This window comes from Poecilia reticulata, linkage group LG2 (genome assembly GCF_000633615.1).
Source record: "Poecilia reticulata strain Guanapo linkage group LG2, Guppy_female_1.0+MT, whole genome shotgun sequence".
NCBI classification, from domain to species: Eukaryota; Metazoa; Chordata; class Actinopteri; order Cyprinodontiformes; family Poeciliidae; genus Poecilia; species Poecilia reticulata.
In genome coordinates this window covers 44,888,681-44,902,666 of record NC_024332.1, presented here as the reverse complement: position 1 = coordinate 44,902,666, position 13,986 = coordinate 44,888,681, and the positions used below count along the sequence as shown (strand labels likewise).

Below are 13,986 nucleotides of genomic sequence, written 5' to 3'. Positions count from 1 at the left end.
TCTGACCGGAAGCAGCTGACGGGTAATTCGTCTGCGCTGACAGCAGCAGAGACCCATTAAACAGGAGGAGGTGAACGGACTCCCAGGTTTTCACCCGCCGACTGAATCCAACCGGCGTCCAAATGCCGTCAGCAGCATCAGCCAGGAGGAGGACCGATGTTTTCGTCAGCAGCTGATTGTCCAAGAGACAAATTTACACTAGACTGTGTAATATAAATAAATGGTGGTTGTTGGGAGCCTTTACACTTGTGTTAAATGTGGGAAAATCCAGTCTTATTTACAAGAAAGCTAAAAACAGTTGGAATCATCAAACAATCCGACATTTTCTCAGCCAATTTTTCATGCGGCGTTTTTGAAAATGTTTTCCACACTAAACTAAATTAGCTTAGCGCTAATTCTGATGCCCTAATTTACCTGGATTTTTTTATTCCACCACATCTGAATTATTGAAACTTTTTTTTTTGTCTTGTTTACCGATTTATTTCCCCTGCAGAAAATAAGTTGTTGGAAAAAAAGCTATAAAATCCTCGAGCACCAATTTTATTTTGATCCTATAACTTAAACGTCTTTGGATGTTGTATTTAACTTTATATTTTGTCCTCTGCTGTCTGTTTTATTTTGTTCCTCTATGTTTTAGTTTGAAATAGTTATGGGGGCTGAGAAAACATGAGGAAATGAAACTGCTGTGTAAAGTCTTCACCCACTTCAAAATAAGAGCATGAAGATAAAATGCTTGAAGAATTACTAACGGGCAACAACCAAGTAAATTAGGCTTTTGATTTGTCCAGAAATCAATTATAGGAAGCCATGTTCTCTTTTCAAAGTTAGCCAAAATGCTAAAACGCTTCATGAATGTTTCATTTAGCTCCAGCTAATGCTAAAGAACATCAGGGATGAAACGGTCAACAGACAAACTTCAGCACAAACATTGTTCAACCGAATGTTGAGAAAACAGCCAAGAAAATTAGCACTTTAGAATTTATTTAGACAATTTATGGGATGCTAAATGTGCTAAATGTTTACAAAGTCAAAAAGAAGAACTGAATGGAGAGATGAGTAAAGGTGATTTAAGATTTTTGCACAGAAGTCTACAGGAATTATTTTTCTTTGCTTGGCACAAAATTGTCCTTTCAGCTCTTCTGTGAGTTTAAGCGACTCAGGAAYAGAACTTTACAGTTTCTGTAGCGTTTGTTTGTTGGGACGTTGCTGCTTGTTGCATCAGGCTGAAAAGCTTCCTGTTGTTTTGGTTTTAGTTTTGTTTTCCTGTCGAATAAACTCTGACGTTCTGGGAAATAAAATCTGGACAAATGTTAGTTTAAAACCTGAATGTAAACCTGAAAAAGTTAAAATAAAGCAAATGTCTGCTGAGAGTCGACTGCAGACGAACATTTAGGCAGATAATTTCTCTAAAACACAAAAGTTTCAAAGTTTGTCTGGAGTTTGAAATGCAGAGATTTGAATTCATCTCAGAGATTTAAATTAATTTCTGCATTAATATGAGACGGMTTCGTTGTTCATCCTCTAAACAGAGAGGTTAGCTGGCCATTTCTTCTTCTTCTGCTCTAAATGTGACGGAATGAAGCAAAATGAGGATTTTTATTAAAAATATTTGARTACATCATCTACAGTCGTGGTAAGAAGAAATCTCTCCTCCTGTCGGTGCTAGCAGGCTCCTTTCTGCTAATGTTTTTTATGTTTTTGCATTTTTGCTAACTTTGAAAACATTTAGTGTAACTTCCCCAAATTATATTTTAAATTCTGAAGCGCTAATTTACTTGGCTTTAATTTATTTACTTGGCAAAATGATTCTTTGATCCAAAGCACAAAGTTAGGTGAGTATTAACAAGTTTGACCCTGTTGAGGGTGAAATACTGTTGTAGCACATGTTGTTCTGCTGAATCTGCTAAATGTCATGTTTCTGTATAGCATTAGCTTCCTTATAGGCAATGCTATATTGTATGGCCTTTCAGCACTAGTTTCTGTTACCATGTTCATGTAGCGCTTCAGTAGCTTCGCTAATGCAAACATGTTAGCTTCTCTTAAACGCCTGGTTCATATAGCGTTTTAGCATTAGCTTCTGCTATATAGCATGTTAGCTTCTCTTAAACACCTGGTTCGTATAGCGTTTTATCATTAGCTTCTGCTATATAGCATGTTAGCTTCTCTTAAACGCCTGGTTCGTATAGCACATTACCAGAACTAATGTTTATGATTAAAGATGTCTGGCTTTCTCCTTCAGCCCTGCCAAACCACCACAMCTGTTCGGTGTTTCTCTAACTGACCGGTCATGACYTTTGACCTGCTAACTTAGTAATTTCTCTGAGCGTTCTCTGCTGGGACTCCTGGGAAGTTTGGCAGCTGTCTGAAATGTTTCCTCTGTGGAATAATCAGACGGTTTGGAAATGACCTTTCCCTAAGGTCATTGCTGATGCACCTCTGYGTTTTGCTAACACACACCTACACACACGTCAGAGCAGCGAACTGATGAAACTTCTGCTTTTCCTTAGCTGCTCACTGATTMTAATCTGTTGATCAATACGTTTGATGAGCAGAGAGCCTGGCCGGCTTCGTCTTTGTTTCATATGAAATGACGGTGGATTCTACGACAAACCAGTGAAAAGACGGGAACAATCAAAGGTTTGATTATCTGAAGGATTTATTTTTTTATTTAAGAACAAAAAAGTTATAATGAACACAGTTTGAGTCAAAGGAGGAAAAGAACAAACTGTTTTTATTATCATCTCTCCTTTACAAAACGCTACAGACAAACTGAATACATAAGAAATCTGAGATCTGAATGATCAAAAACATAATCATCATAATACATATCATTACCTTCAAAAATCACTTCATATTATTTTTTGCTCCTTTTGCACAGAAACCGAGATGCGAGTGAAACTACAGAGGTGATTCTGATCAGAGTGAAACCAAAGACAGGAATATGACAAACATTTTGAATGATCAGGGATAAAAGTGACTGCAAGTCTGGAAAACAGATGGAAACTCATCAGCCAGCAGTGGTGGGCACATTTATGCTAGCAGGAGAGCTAACTCTTCATTTAGCGCTTTAGCTAACGTTAAAAACGTTTCGCACACTCAGCTTCCCCTGCATTTGTTTTTCTGTATAAATTATGACTGTTTTGTAAACTTTCAGCTGGATAAAGTTACACTTTAAGTTTTTATTGTGTTAAAGTTTTGTATTCATGCTTTTATTTTGAAGTTTGCGCAGCAGGTTTGTCACATTTTCTCTCCCCCCCTTACTAAATTTATTTTAAACAAAAGCATACAGGAGAAATGTCTCTGTTGGCGCGTTAGCATTAGCTTTCACCGAATACTGTGTTGTTGTAGTGCGTTAGCGTTAGCATTGCTAATGTTTATGATTAGTTGGATAGCTAACGTTTTAGCTAGCGGTGCCCACCACTGAATTTAAATCAGGTGTTAGCAGCTCTAGTCTTTGAGTGCAGCCGTCCTGCAACATCAGAACTTACAGACTAAATTAGCTCCTTTGTATTTTAGCTGTTCTGCGAAGCTTTTGTTTGGTTCAGGATGCATCAAAACGTTCCAAAATGGCGGCGCTTGCAGGCTGGATTTGGTGAGATTGTGGTTCTGTGAAGGTTTATACCAATAACTGCTGGAGATCCATGGATGGATATCAATATTTTACCTTATAGATCAATAATGAAGCTCATCAGTTTCTCCAATATGTTTTTAAGCCACATTATCCTAAAACAGTTAAAACGTAGCATTTAAAATAAACCTCCTATACATTCAGCATTGATTGGAAAATATAATTTTGTCATTCTGCTTTTGCTCAAAAGCAGCAAAATACCGAGACTTTACATTTTGGGAGCTGATTTATGCTTCACAACAGAAAGTGGTGCAAAGTGAAAAACATGCAGAACAGAAACATAATCTGTGTAAGAAATCGTTTCTCAGAGCTCAACGAAGCCAAAAGACCCCAGAGATTTCACTGCAAACGCAGCGCAGCAGCCGTCTCCCAGAGGTCCAGGTGAACACAGGTAAAATTACAGCATCAGGACCACAAATGGCTGCAGGTGGATACAATCTTACTCTCTCTCTGCTGCCGTCATTTACACGACAAACCTTCATTTCCCAGCTTTTTGTCACATGGGAAACAAGATCGGCTTGAAAATCTAACAAATGTTTTCAGCTCCAGYTTCCATTTCCAYGGCTTTAAAATAAATCTGAAATGCTGAGTCATGCAAACCGCTGCTGAGACAAACAGGCAATAACTTCTGCAAGCAACTCGTTGCATCAGAAAATCATCAGAAAATGAGCAAGAGGTCGTCAGAGCAAACGTTTGTGAAACGTAGAGCGACAAAAACAGGAGGAGGCAAAAGAGTCCAGAGGAAAACAAACGACAGCTTCAGGTGAGAGCGACACCTTTACAAYATCGAGCTAAAACAGCAGAACGGTCAAACGGAGGTCGATAAACCGCGTTTGATGCCGTTTGCTCAGAGGTCATGTGATGCGCGGCGGAGGATGGAAACTAGAGCGAGCCCATTCCAGTGACTTCAGACGTCAGCCTGAAAACGGTGAAGAACAAGGGATGGGAGGCGGGCGTGGTGCGGGGAGGGCGGGGACACAGACGGAGACAAACTGTGAAACTTTCGCTGAAAGTTACTCTGCAATGAAATCAGCTGGACGTCGCATTGATGAGGCCRTGCAGCATCACGTCGCTCCAACCGCATTAAACCAGGTTCTTATAACTCTGTTCATACAAAGACATAATCTGTAATTTTATCTGATAATACTGAGCAACAGAAATGACTTTTTTGAAATGCTACATGCTAAATAAAATATAGTTTGACATTTTTAATAACATTTATCTTCACATTTCAAGATTTCAGCACTTAAAAATGTTTCGTTGTCACTGCAACCAATTTTTATTTCAAAATGTTTTGAATGTTTCTGATGCTAAGCTAACTGGGAATGCTAACTGAGGCTAAGCTAACATATGGTTAATTGTATGTTTATCTACATTAAACAGCAGGATAAGCATGTTTTTCAAAATGTCAAAGTATTTTTTTACACCAATACGCAGAAAACAGGCTTTAACAAAGAACTTATTGGCTCCAAGCTAACAGTGAAAGCAGAATCGAGGTGCTAAAGCTAGAGCCACATTTTGGCGGCCTTCAGGATGCAGTCATGGACGATGGGTCGTTCCACATGGCGGCCACGTCTCTGAACCTGCCGTTGGAGTCGTGAGAAAGCAGTTAGCCGTTAGCTCCTGAGGAGAAATCTTCCTGAAGAAGTCAGAAACACAAAGCTTCGCTCTGCTGAGCTAACGCCGTTTACGTTGTGAATTCTGCTTTAAAATCATCTCTGCTACTTTATTGGTGCTCAGATTTTTTCTGTTTTSAACTCAGGARTTGAATGTTAATTTGTAGATGTATCGTTTGAWTGCTTCCAGCTTGTCATCCCTCCATGACTCACTTTTAAGGAATCCTCCGACAGAAACTTCTCTAATTTACTTTTTCACACTTTGGGAGAAACTTTATTAAAGGAAYGACTTCTGGGGGAAGAAAGCTCACATTAGTTGCCATTAGCTGCGTTTCCATTGGCCAGATAATTACGCAAATTGGAATTACAAAAATAAAGTCCCTTAATGGAAATACGACAAYTTAAAAAACTCATTTCAATGACGTTACTACTGGTGGAAAYGACAAATAAGACGACAGGAAGTGGTTGCAGGATCATGGTGTAACGTTTTTTAATGACTTATCGCACAATAAAACTTGTTCTCATGTGATTTTAATTGCATTTTGTTTTGGAAAATTCWGGTTTTTTGACATTGACAGAATTTTGATCAAATTTGTGCTGGAAACGCAGCTAGTCACTGAGATATCAGATCCTCTCTCTTGCTTCAAAGAAGCAGAATAACCCGGAGCTCCACTGGTGCTGGTTTTATCTGTTGTGCCGGTCGAGGCCCAGCTGCTCAGGTTGGAACGTTACCTGGCGTTGATGAGGTACTGAGCCAGGCTGATGTTAGCAGGGGTCCCTGTGATGGTTATCTGCCGCTCTGATGAGCCCTCCATGGCGTTGGCGATTTTGATCTGCGCCCCAGACATCTGTCGAATCTCATTTATTTTGGTTCCCTGGCGTCCAATAATGCAGCCTATTAGCTGTGAAGGAAAACGAAAGAGTCAGAAGKAAAACCTCTGGGCCGTCTCGCAGCGTTTAGACTCAGTAATTGATACGTTTAATGAAAAGGGAAGTGTAATGGGTTATGTAATGATCTGCGTTTTATTAAAATCGTAGGAATTTGGGTTTGAGTAATGACATKGTTCAGCTTTGTGCCATCAGGATGAAGGAGTTTAAGTTTGACGGATTATGTTTTGTCCAAAGTGATATGTTAGAATGGCTTCACTCATATCAGATTAAACCAATATTATTATTTTTAAAGGGATTCTTCATCGTGTATTTAAAAGTAATATCAGTTTAAAGAGACCAATTCACCCTACAGTCAAGTTGCAGTTTTTGCTGCAGACATTTTATTTAAACTGTAATCTGTAAACATTTTCTTCTGCCAATTAACTGTCTAGACGTATAAGGTCCTTCGTGTTTCTGTGTGAATTTTGAGATTTTTGTGTATATTTGCCCTAAACCYGTTTCAGTGCTGCCCTCTTTGGGTTGAACTGTGGTACTGCAGGTTGGTACAACAACACCTCAGCCCTGCATGCCTTCATAAAACCATCTCACTCAGACACACGCCCCCTAGTGGCGAGTCAAGAGGTGGATTAGTGGTCATTGCCATGGCGATCAATAATTGGTAGCGTGAGAATCATTTGAAATGCGGAGACAGAGTGGAACGAGTCTTCTGTGCTCGGAAAACTGTTGATTCGTAACTTTGGYTCCATATTTAGCAACTTTTAGACCCTCTAGAGACTTTTTTTTTAAAAAGTGACTCGCAATAAATCGAGTGACATTTTCTCTTAACGCTGCAGTCAGAGAGCAGAGAGGATGTTTTCCACTACACGTCCACAACTCGCTAGCTTCAAAACTCTATGTATGCTAGCTGTTCCTTCTCCGTGTCGCCACCAGGGGGCGTGTCTGAGATGGTTTTATACCGGTAGGTGAGGCTGAGTGACATCAACCAACCTGGACTGCTRGAACCAATAGAAAAATTTGACTGCAGTACTACCGTTCAACCCAAAGAGGGCAGCACTGAGAAGGTTTTAGACAAAATATTGCAGAATTTAAATAATTTACACCCAAAATGTTAWAATTTGCACATTTGAAACATGAAGATAGCACCCTTAAGAATTACTTTATAAAGCTTATCTGGGAAAAAAGTAGCTTATTTATGGATCAGTTACATTTTAATAAAAATAGCAAAATATAGTTTAGTTGGTCTTTAATGATTTATAAGGATTTTGGTGCATGTTTGATGCTCGTTGGACATTTAAGTGGAATAACTTATGATCTGCACTTAAAACAGTTCCTCTTTTGTTCGTCTTCATTGTGAGGGCGGAAACACGTCTTATATTTTCCTCCCAGATTTGATCTTGATGAAAAACGTTGGTTTGAATCTGAGGCCTTTCCTGCTGTACTCACATCGTTAGGAATGGTGAGTTCRTGGGTGCTGGCTGGTGGGCTGGCATCCAAACCTGGAACCAGGCACAACAAGAAAACTTTGACTCTACGAAGCAACTTCTAGAAAAGTTAGATCTGTAAACAGATTTCAGTCCTGACAGTAAATACAGGATAATAAGCCAGATTAGTCCTTTAAATATACAAACCCATTTTCATGTAGAACATTTAGGAGTTTTTTAAAAAGTTGACCAGATTTGCCAACCAACAATCAACATGGGCGTTTTTCAACGTATCGGTTCTGATGAGTTAAACTGGGTCAAATTCTGGTGGCCATGTTGCGTTTGAGGGGACGTTGGATGTCAGTGGTTGGTTGGTTGGTTGAACGTTGTGTCAGACGTGKAGAGAAATGTCTATAATAAAGGTAAATATTGGTAAATCCTGCAATAACAGCAGTTTTATATCTGATATCAGGGGAAAATGTTCACATCTGTCCATCCCTGATTTCTCTACTGCAGTTTAGAAAGTTAACCTGTAGAAATAAAACTTMATTTCTTAAGTCAAGCAGGACAAAAATTACATAAATCTGAAAACATATTCAKATTTTCCTGATTGATGCAGACAGGAAAATCTGCATAGTTTGAGTTTTTGTCTGTCCTCCTCTTTCAGTTTTATGATGTTTTTGTCCATCATGTGATTTATGAGACGCCTTTGTGGAAAACAGAAACATTTATTTTCCAGTCTGTCTGTAAATCTTTCTCTGTGCTTCGTAAGCATCAGCCGAGCGGCGCCTGGTCTGTTTCTGCCGCCGTTCCCTCCTGGTCTGAACCAACCGCGACTCGGAGACGTCGATGAACCAGGAAATAATCACATTATTGATCCCCTAAAAACGCTGGAAATCCAGAGATTTTCATCAAAGAGAGCCAATCAGAACGTGGACGTGTCCGAGGAAAAGGAAATGTTTGGTCACTCTGCATGTCCTTCTAGCTACATGTCTGCTCACACCAGAGGTGCTGATTTTAGCTCTGAGCTAATGCTAACCCATCTTAACAGACCCATAAAGATGMACRACATTTTAATAAACACTCAAATATAAAGAAATGTATTAAAGCAGAARTTATAATATTTTAAAGGATGTTTAATAATGTGATTTAACTTCAGCTTAGAAGATAAAGTTGGCTAATAGTTAGCCTGGTGAGATATAAGCTAAAGAACAATACAAGAAAATGTTGCTGTGACCAAACTTAGCATTTTGAAGTAATGAGAAGGAATTGAATCATAAAAATATTTATATTTAATGTGAGTCACTAAATGTAAAGCCAGCTACTGGTTAGGCTAGCTTAGCACACTGGGAGTTAGCCTAGCTTAGCACACTGCGAGTTACAGTAAACGCTGTAAAACATTATAATCCAAACCCACTTCAAAACACAATGTTTTAAATAGTTAAACTATTCAGCTGTAATAAAGGAGCAAAGTTAAACATTGTTAGATTTTATCCTCATACTAAGATCACTTTGTTGTTAGCCTAGCTTAGCACTAAGTGCTAACACGTGGTAGTCATCCAGGTAACACTAAACTCATTCTCCTTAGCAAAACCTTTCAGTTCTCATCAAGTTGAATGAAAACCACACTTTTCTCAAAACGTTTTCCTTTTATGTGACGTCGTTCATGTGAAATCATTTCATCTGGAGGAAAATGGAGCAGATATGCTGCCAACACTCAAACCCAGCTGTAAACCCAACTCAACCACCTCCAGCCACAATAATGCTCTTCCAACCACAACAGAGACCCGTTCATGCTGAGGCTGTTGGCCACTGCAGGTGGTACATTACCAACATCTGCCACTTTGAAAAATAATAAACTACACCTTTAAATCTATAATTACAACGTGAGAACACATCGTATGACCTAAGACCTTCCAACGCTCCTGATTTACACAATAATTTTATTTACTTTTTAATAATTAAGTGATTTAAGAAAATATCTGGATTCTTGCCTGGTCTAGAAAACAATGAATTGTTTTTTTCCAGGCCTGCATAAGTGTAGAAAAAAAATCTTTTTCATAAATGTCTCCCATAAATTCATCATCTTTTATATTTGTACTTCAGAAGGAAAACTAATGGATTGAGAACTTCGACAGTCTGAAAGAGATTTTCTGGCAACAAACATGGAGACTTCAGTTTTTTCTGTTTTGATCAATTCCTGTTTAATCATTGATGTATGGAAGGTTTTTCCATATTCACTTCATTTCTCTGTGGTCATTATTGTCAGGAAGATGTTGCCATATTCATTCATTCCTTTATGTGTATTTTTAGTTCATCCTCTATATCAGTGTTGGAATATTTCCCCTTTTCTATGATTCTACTTTTAAACATTTCTATGCTAATCCAAATKTCCTGGTCCATTTTGGCTCAACATCACATCACATGCYAACAGTGGTGGGTATGCTAACTWAAAAGCTAGCTATGCTAACCCTAAAACATAATCGTAAACATTAGTAGCGCTAACGTGGTACACAAACATGGTTTTAGMAGAAGCTAATGCTAAAGTGTCAGGCAGCTCCAAAGACACTTGACCAATATAAATTATTGTATTTGTTCATGTAACTGTTGTATTATTCTGTATTCCTCCTCATTTTTGTATAGTTGCCATTTGCTCGAGAAAGTGAGGAAACAAACTACGTAAACGGTTTTCACTCACTTCAAAATAAGAGCATCAATATAAACGTCTAAAACGAAACATGTTGAACTTTATTCATCTGAACATTTTCATAACGGTCACAGAAATTAGCACTTTATAATTTTTCTGTAAGAATTGATGTAGGAGAAGCTAAGTGCGCTAAACGTTTTCAAAGTTAGAAAAAACGCTAAAGAGCAAAAAATAACTAGCTGTCAGTGAATTAGTGGCTCTAAACACCAGGTGTGTCCATTTTCCTCCTGAATTTGCAATACTTGAATAAGAGTTTGATCTTTAGTTGTGATGTTTTATATAAAGATGCTGCATTAATCTGTTGATTTTCACTTTTAGTGAATCTTTAAGTGTTTAAATCTGTTGGTAGACTCTGTGACCTGCGACAACCTAACTCTGACTAAATCATAGGAGCGGCTTGTGTTTTCCTTTTTTCCCTCTTTACTGGAGTAATATCAGACAGGGGCAAGAAAAATATATATGAGTTAAAGAAAATCAAAGGAGGAAAGAAACGACGGAGGCAAAGTCATGCTGTGCCAAAAGAGAGAGAAGGTGCGAGGAAGGGGAAGAGAAGAAATATTTCTCTGGATGCAAAGAGGAGAAAACGTCTACAGGGGTACCTTGTGGGTACGTACCAGGGAAAGCAGGGGTGGTCTGTCCGAGGGGGGTAAAGGGGGTTTGCTGCATAGCCAACTGGTGGAGCTTGGTCAACTGCTGAAGGGTTAGGAGGGAAAGTAAAGCTAAGAGGTTACTGTTACACAGGTCACACCAAGAAATGAAGAAAACAAACCAGAGTGAAGAACGGGTGAGGAGAAGGAAGACATGAGACGGGCGGTGGAGGACACAAAGCAAGAGACACGGATGGTTTTCTGATAGAAGATGCCAGATAGTGTGAGTCGTTTTCCTGCCTTCTTGGAATTCTCAAAGATGTTTCAGTCATTTAATTTAATGAATTTCCACAAGCAGTAGCCCGACACGCTCGTCAGGCGCTGCTGCGCTCTGAACATGATCATCGCAGGTTGTCGTGCGCTTTGAAAGCCTCCTTTAAAGAGGAGTTTTTAACGAGGGTGGGAGGAGGTGGCCAGGTCTGCGCGTGAGTGATTGCACCGTCAGCCGCCAGCCCCTCTGGCATCAATCACCGTTCGGCGTTGAATTAGTGGATCTGACATGAGGAGGCTCTGGAGAGGCTCCAGCGACAGACGGAGGCAGATTATTAACGGAGACGGAATGGGCTGCTGAGGCGCCGACGTCTTTACGACCCAGGCCCGGGTCACGGTACCGACCCAGGCCCGGGTCACGGTACCGACACAGGACCGGTTCACGGTACAGACCCAGGACCGGTTCATGGTACCGACACAGGACCGGTTCACGGTACCGACCCAGGACCGGTTCAGGGTACCGAACCGGTTCATGGTACCGACCCAGGACCGGTTCATGGTACCGACCCAGGACCGGTTCATGGTACCGACCCAGGACCGGTTCACAGTACCGACACAGGACCGGTTCACGGTACCGACCCAGGACCGGTTCACGGTACCGACCCAGGACCGGTTCATGGTACCGACACAGGACCAGTTCATGGTACCGACCCAGGACCGGTTCATGGTACTGACACAGGACCGGTTCATGGTACCGACCCAGGACCGCTTCATGGTACCAACACAGGACCGGAACCGACCCANTGGTACCGACCCAGGACCGCTTCATGGTACCAACACAGGACCGGAACCGACCCAGGACCGGTTCACGGTACCGACCCAGGACCAGTTCACGGTACCGACCCAGGACCGGTTCACGGTACCGACCCAGGACCGGTTCACGGGTACCGACCCAGGACCGGTTCACGGGACCGGTTCACGGTACCGACCCAGGACCGGTTCACGGTACCGACACAGGACCGGTTCACGGTACCGACCCAGGACCGGTTCACGGTACCGACCCAGGACCGGTTCACGGTACCGACCCAGGACCGGTTGCACCGATCATTGGTAGCTTTTCTGCCGGTTGGTTTGGTGATGTTCGTCTTTGCCACTGGCTCAGTTCTGTTGCCAAACCGAACGATGCTCCAAACAGTCTGTGCTGAAAAGCTTGGCACCACTTGGTCTTAAATTTAACTCACAATTATCTTAAAACGTCTTAAATCTGAATTGAAACCTGCAGAAACTGACATTACAGAAAGGCAGATTGCTGATTTTTCTCATGTTTTAGATCACAATGCATTTTAAAACGGTTCATGTCGAGACTTTCTAATCAAATTCCTTAAAACAAATCAGAAGATCTGATTCTGGCAGGAACTGTCGCGTCTGGACAGAAGAAACCAGGTATTTACTTACACTGTGCAGAAAGACGTCACTATTTATTCCCAGTTTTTATTTAAACGTTTGCAGTCGGACAACAATGCTTTCAAAAACTGTTGATGGCTTTCTAAGCTCCTAGAAGTTTAATGTACAAAGAAACAAAAGGCCTTGTGAAAACGCCGTTATGAAACAAGTCCAGCATGAGCTGAAACGCCGCTGCTCCACATAACAGATTACAGAGTTACATCTCCTGTGGGAACAAAGTCGGTTTCACATCATTGCGTCTGATGGAAACTAAGTTTGCGTTGCCGTAAAGACATTAGGAAAGCAAAGGAGTCGCTTCCTCAGGATGTGGAGGCAGCATCATGTCGTGGTGCTGCAGGAGGAACTGGTGCAGCAGTGGGTAGCGTCCCTTAGCTAGGAGTTGGTTACAAAAAGGCTCAACAGCAACACGGCCCGTGTTTCATAGACCGTCAGACGGTTTGGGTCTTAAAAAATGTCTCGTTATTCTACCAGTGGTCCAACAGAAACAATCCGTCTGACCCAAACGCCGGGAGAGCGTCACAGTGAAAACAGAAAGATGGCGTCTGTTCTCACACAGTGTGTGTAAATGTCTGGTTTCAGCTGTGATTAAATGCAGAACTGAATTGTGGGGAAGGAAAGCGGGGAACTTACGTCTGGGTGTGGGATGGCGTACTGTCCCTGAATCGTGTAGGCCTGAGGGGAGAAAACACCAGATACACGTTTCAGTCGCGAGTCGACACCTCAGCAAAGCAACAAAACACAAGTTTTTCTTTTCTGTTTTCTACACAAGTGAACAGACATCTTAATTTTTTACTGGTTTCATCATTTAGGCTGGATATCTGCTCCCTCTTCTTTGCAGGGTTGGAAATATTTATTTCCTGGCAGAAACTTGGCTTTAATGTTCATCATGTTTGGTTCTGGAGTCGGTCCAGAAGCTTACGATCGCCTTGCTTTTCAATCTGGAACCAGGTTGGGTGTTTATTTGGGATCGTTCCCCTGCTGGCAGATCCAACTGTGTTCAGGATTTAACCATCTGACCCAAACTGTTCGGGAAGCGCCCAGTACCAGAACCAGTTTGATGTGACTGGGGGCGGACAGGCTGCTGGTCAGGAGGGAAACCCGAAGTCATCAAGCTGGACTGAAATCTGCCACATGGAGGAAAACGGGATCATGATACCAGATTTTAGCTGTTTGGCCAAAAGACAGGAGGCAAACATGGTGGTGGCAGCATCATGCTGTGGGCTTGCCTCTCTGTAGGTGATTCAACATCTAAACAATAAACAGTTTGGGACAATGAACTGGTTCTTGATTTAACTAAATATTAACCATCTGGGAATGCGGCGACTTCAAATCCTCCAGGCCTCTAGGGGGCGTCGGCAGCCACATTATAATCCTCCAGGCCTCTAGGGGGCGTCGGCAGCCA

General features: G+C 41.3%; 1 protein-coding gene across 7 annotated transcripts in view; it reads right to left on the bottom strand.

The window, feature by feature from the left end:
* Positions 1-3,208: 3,208 nt before the first annotated feature.
* The window catches only part of pcbp3 (poly(rC) binding protein 3), a 20,927-nt gene continuing 10,149 nt past the window's right edge, over positions 3,209-13,986 (bottom strand). For 4 of the 7 annotated variants that reach the window (XM_008404255.1, XM_017302196.1, XM_008404257.1 and 1 more), the window contains 5 exons: positions 13,215-13,256; positions 10,878-10,956; positions 7,579-7,631; positions 5,977-6,146; positions 4,817-5,211 (listed from right to left, as the gene is read on the bottom strand). In XM_008404255.1, the coding sequence (XP_008402477.1) occupies positions 5,157-5,211; positions 5,977-6,146; positions 7,579-7,631; positions 10,878-10,956; positions 13,215-13,256 (399 nt within the window). In that variant the 3' untranslated portion in view covers positions 4,817-5,156. Of the gene's footprint in view, positions 4,548-4,816; positions 5,212-5,976; positions 6,147-7,578; positions 7,632-10,877; positions 10,957-13,214; positions 13,257-13,986 lie in introns of those variants that run through there. The other 3 variants (XM_008404253.2, XM_008404254.2, XM_008404252.2) reach the window with 3 other exon arrangements.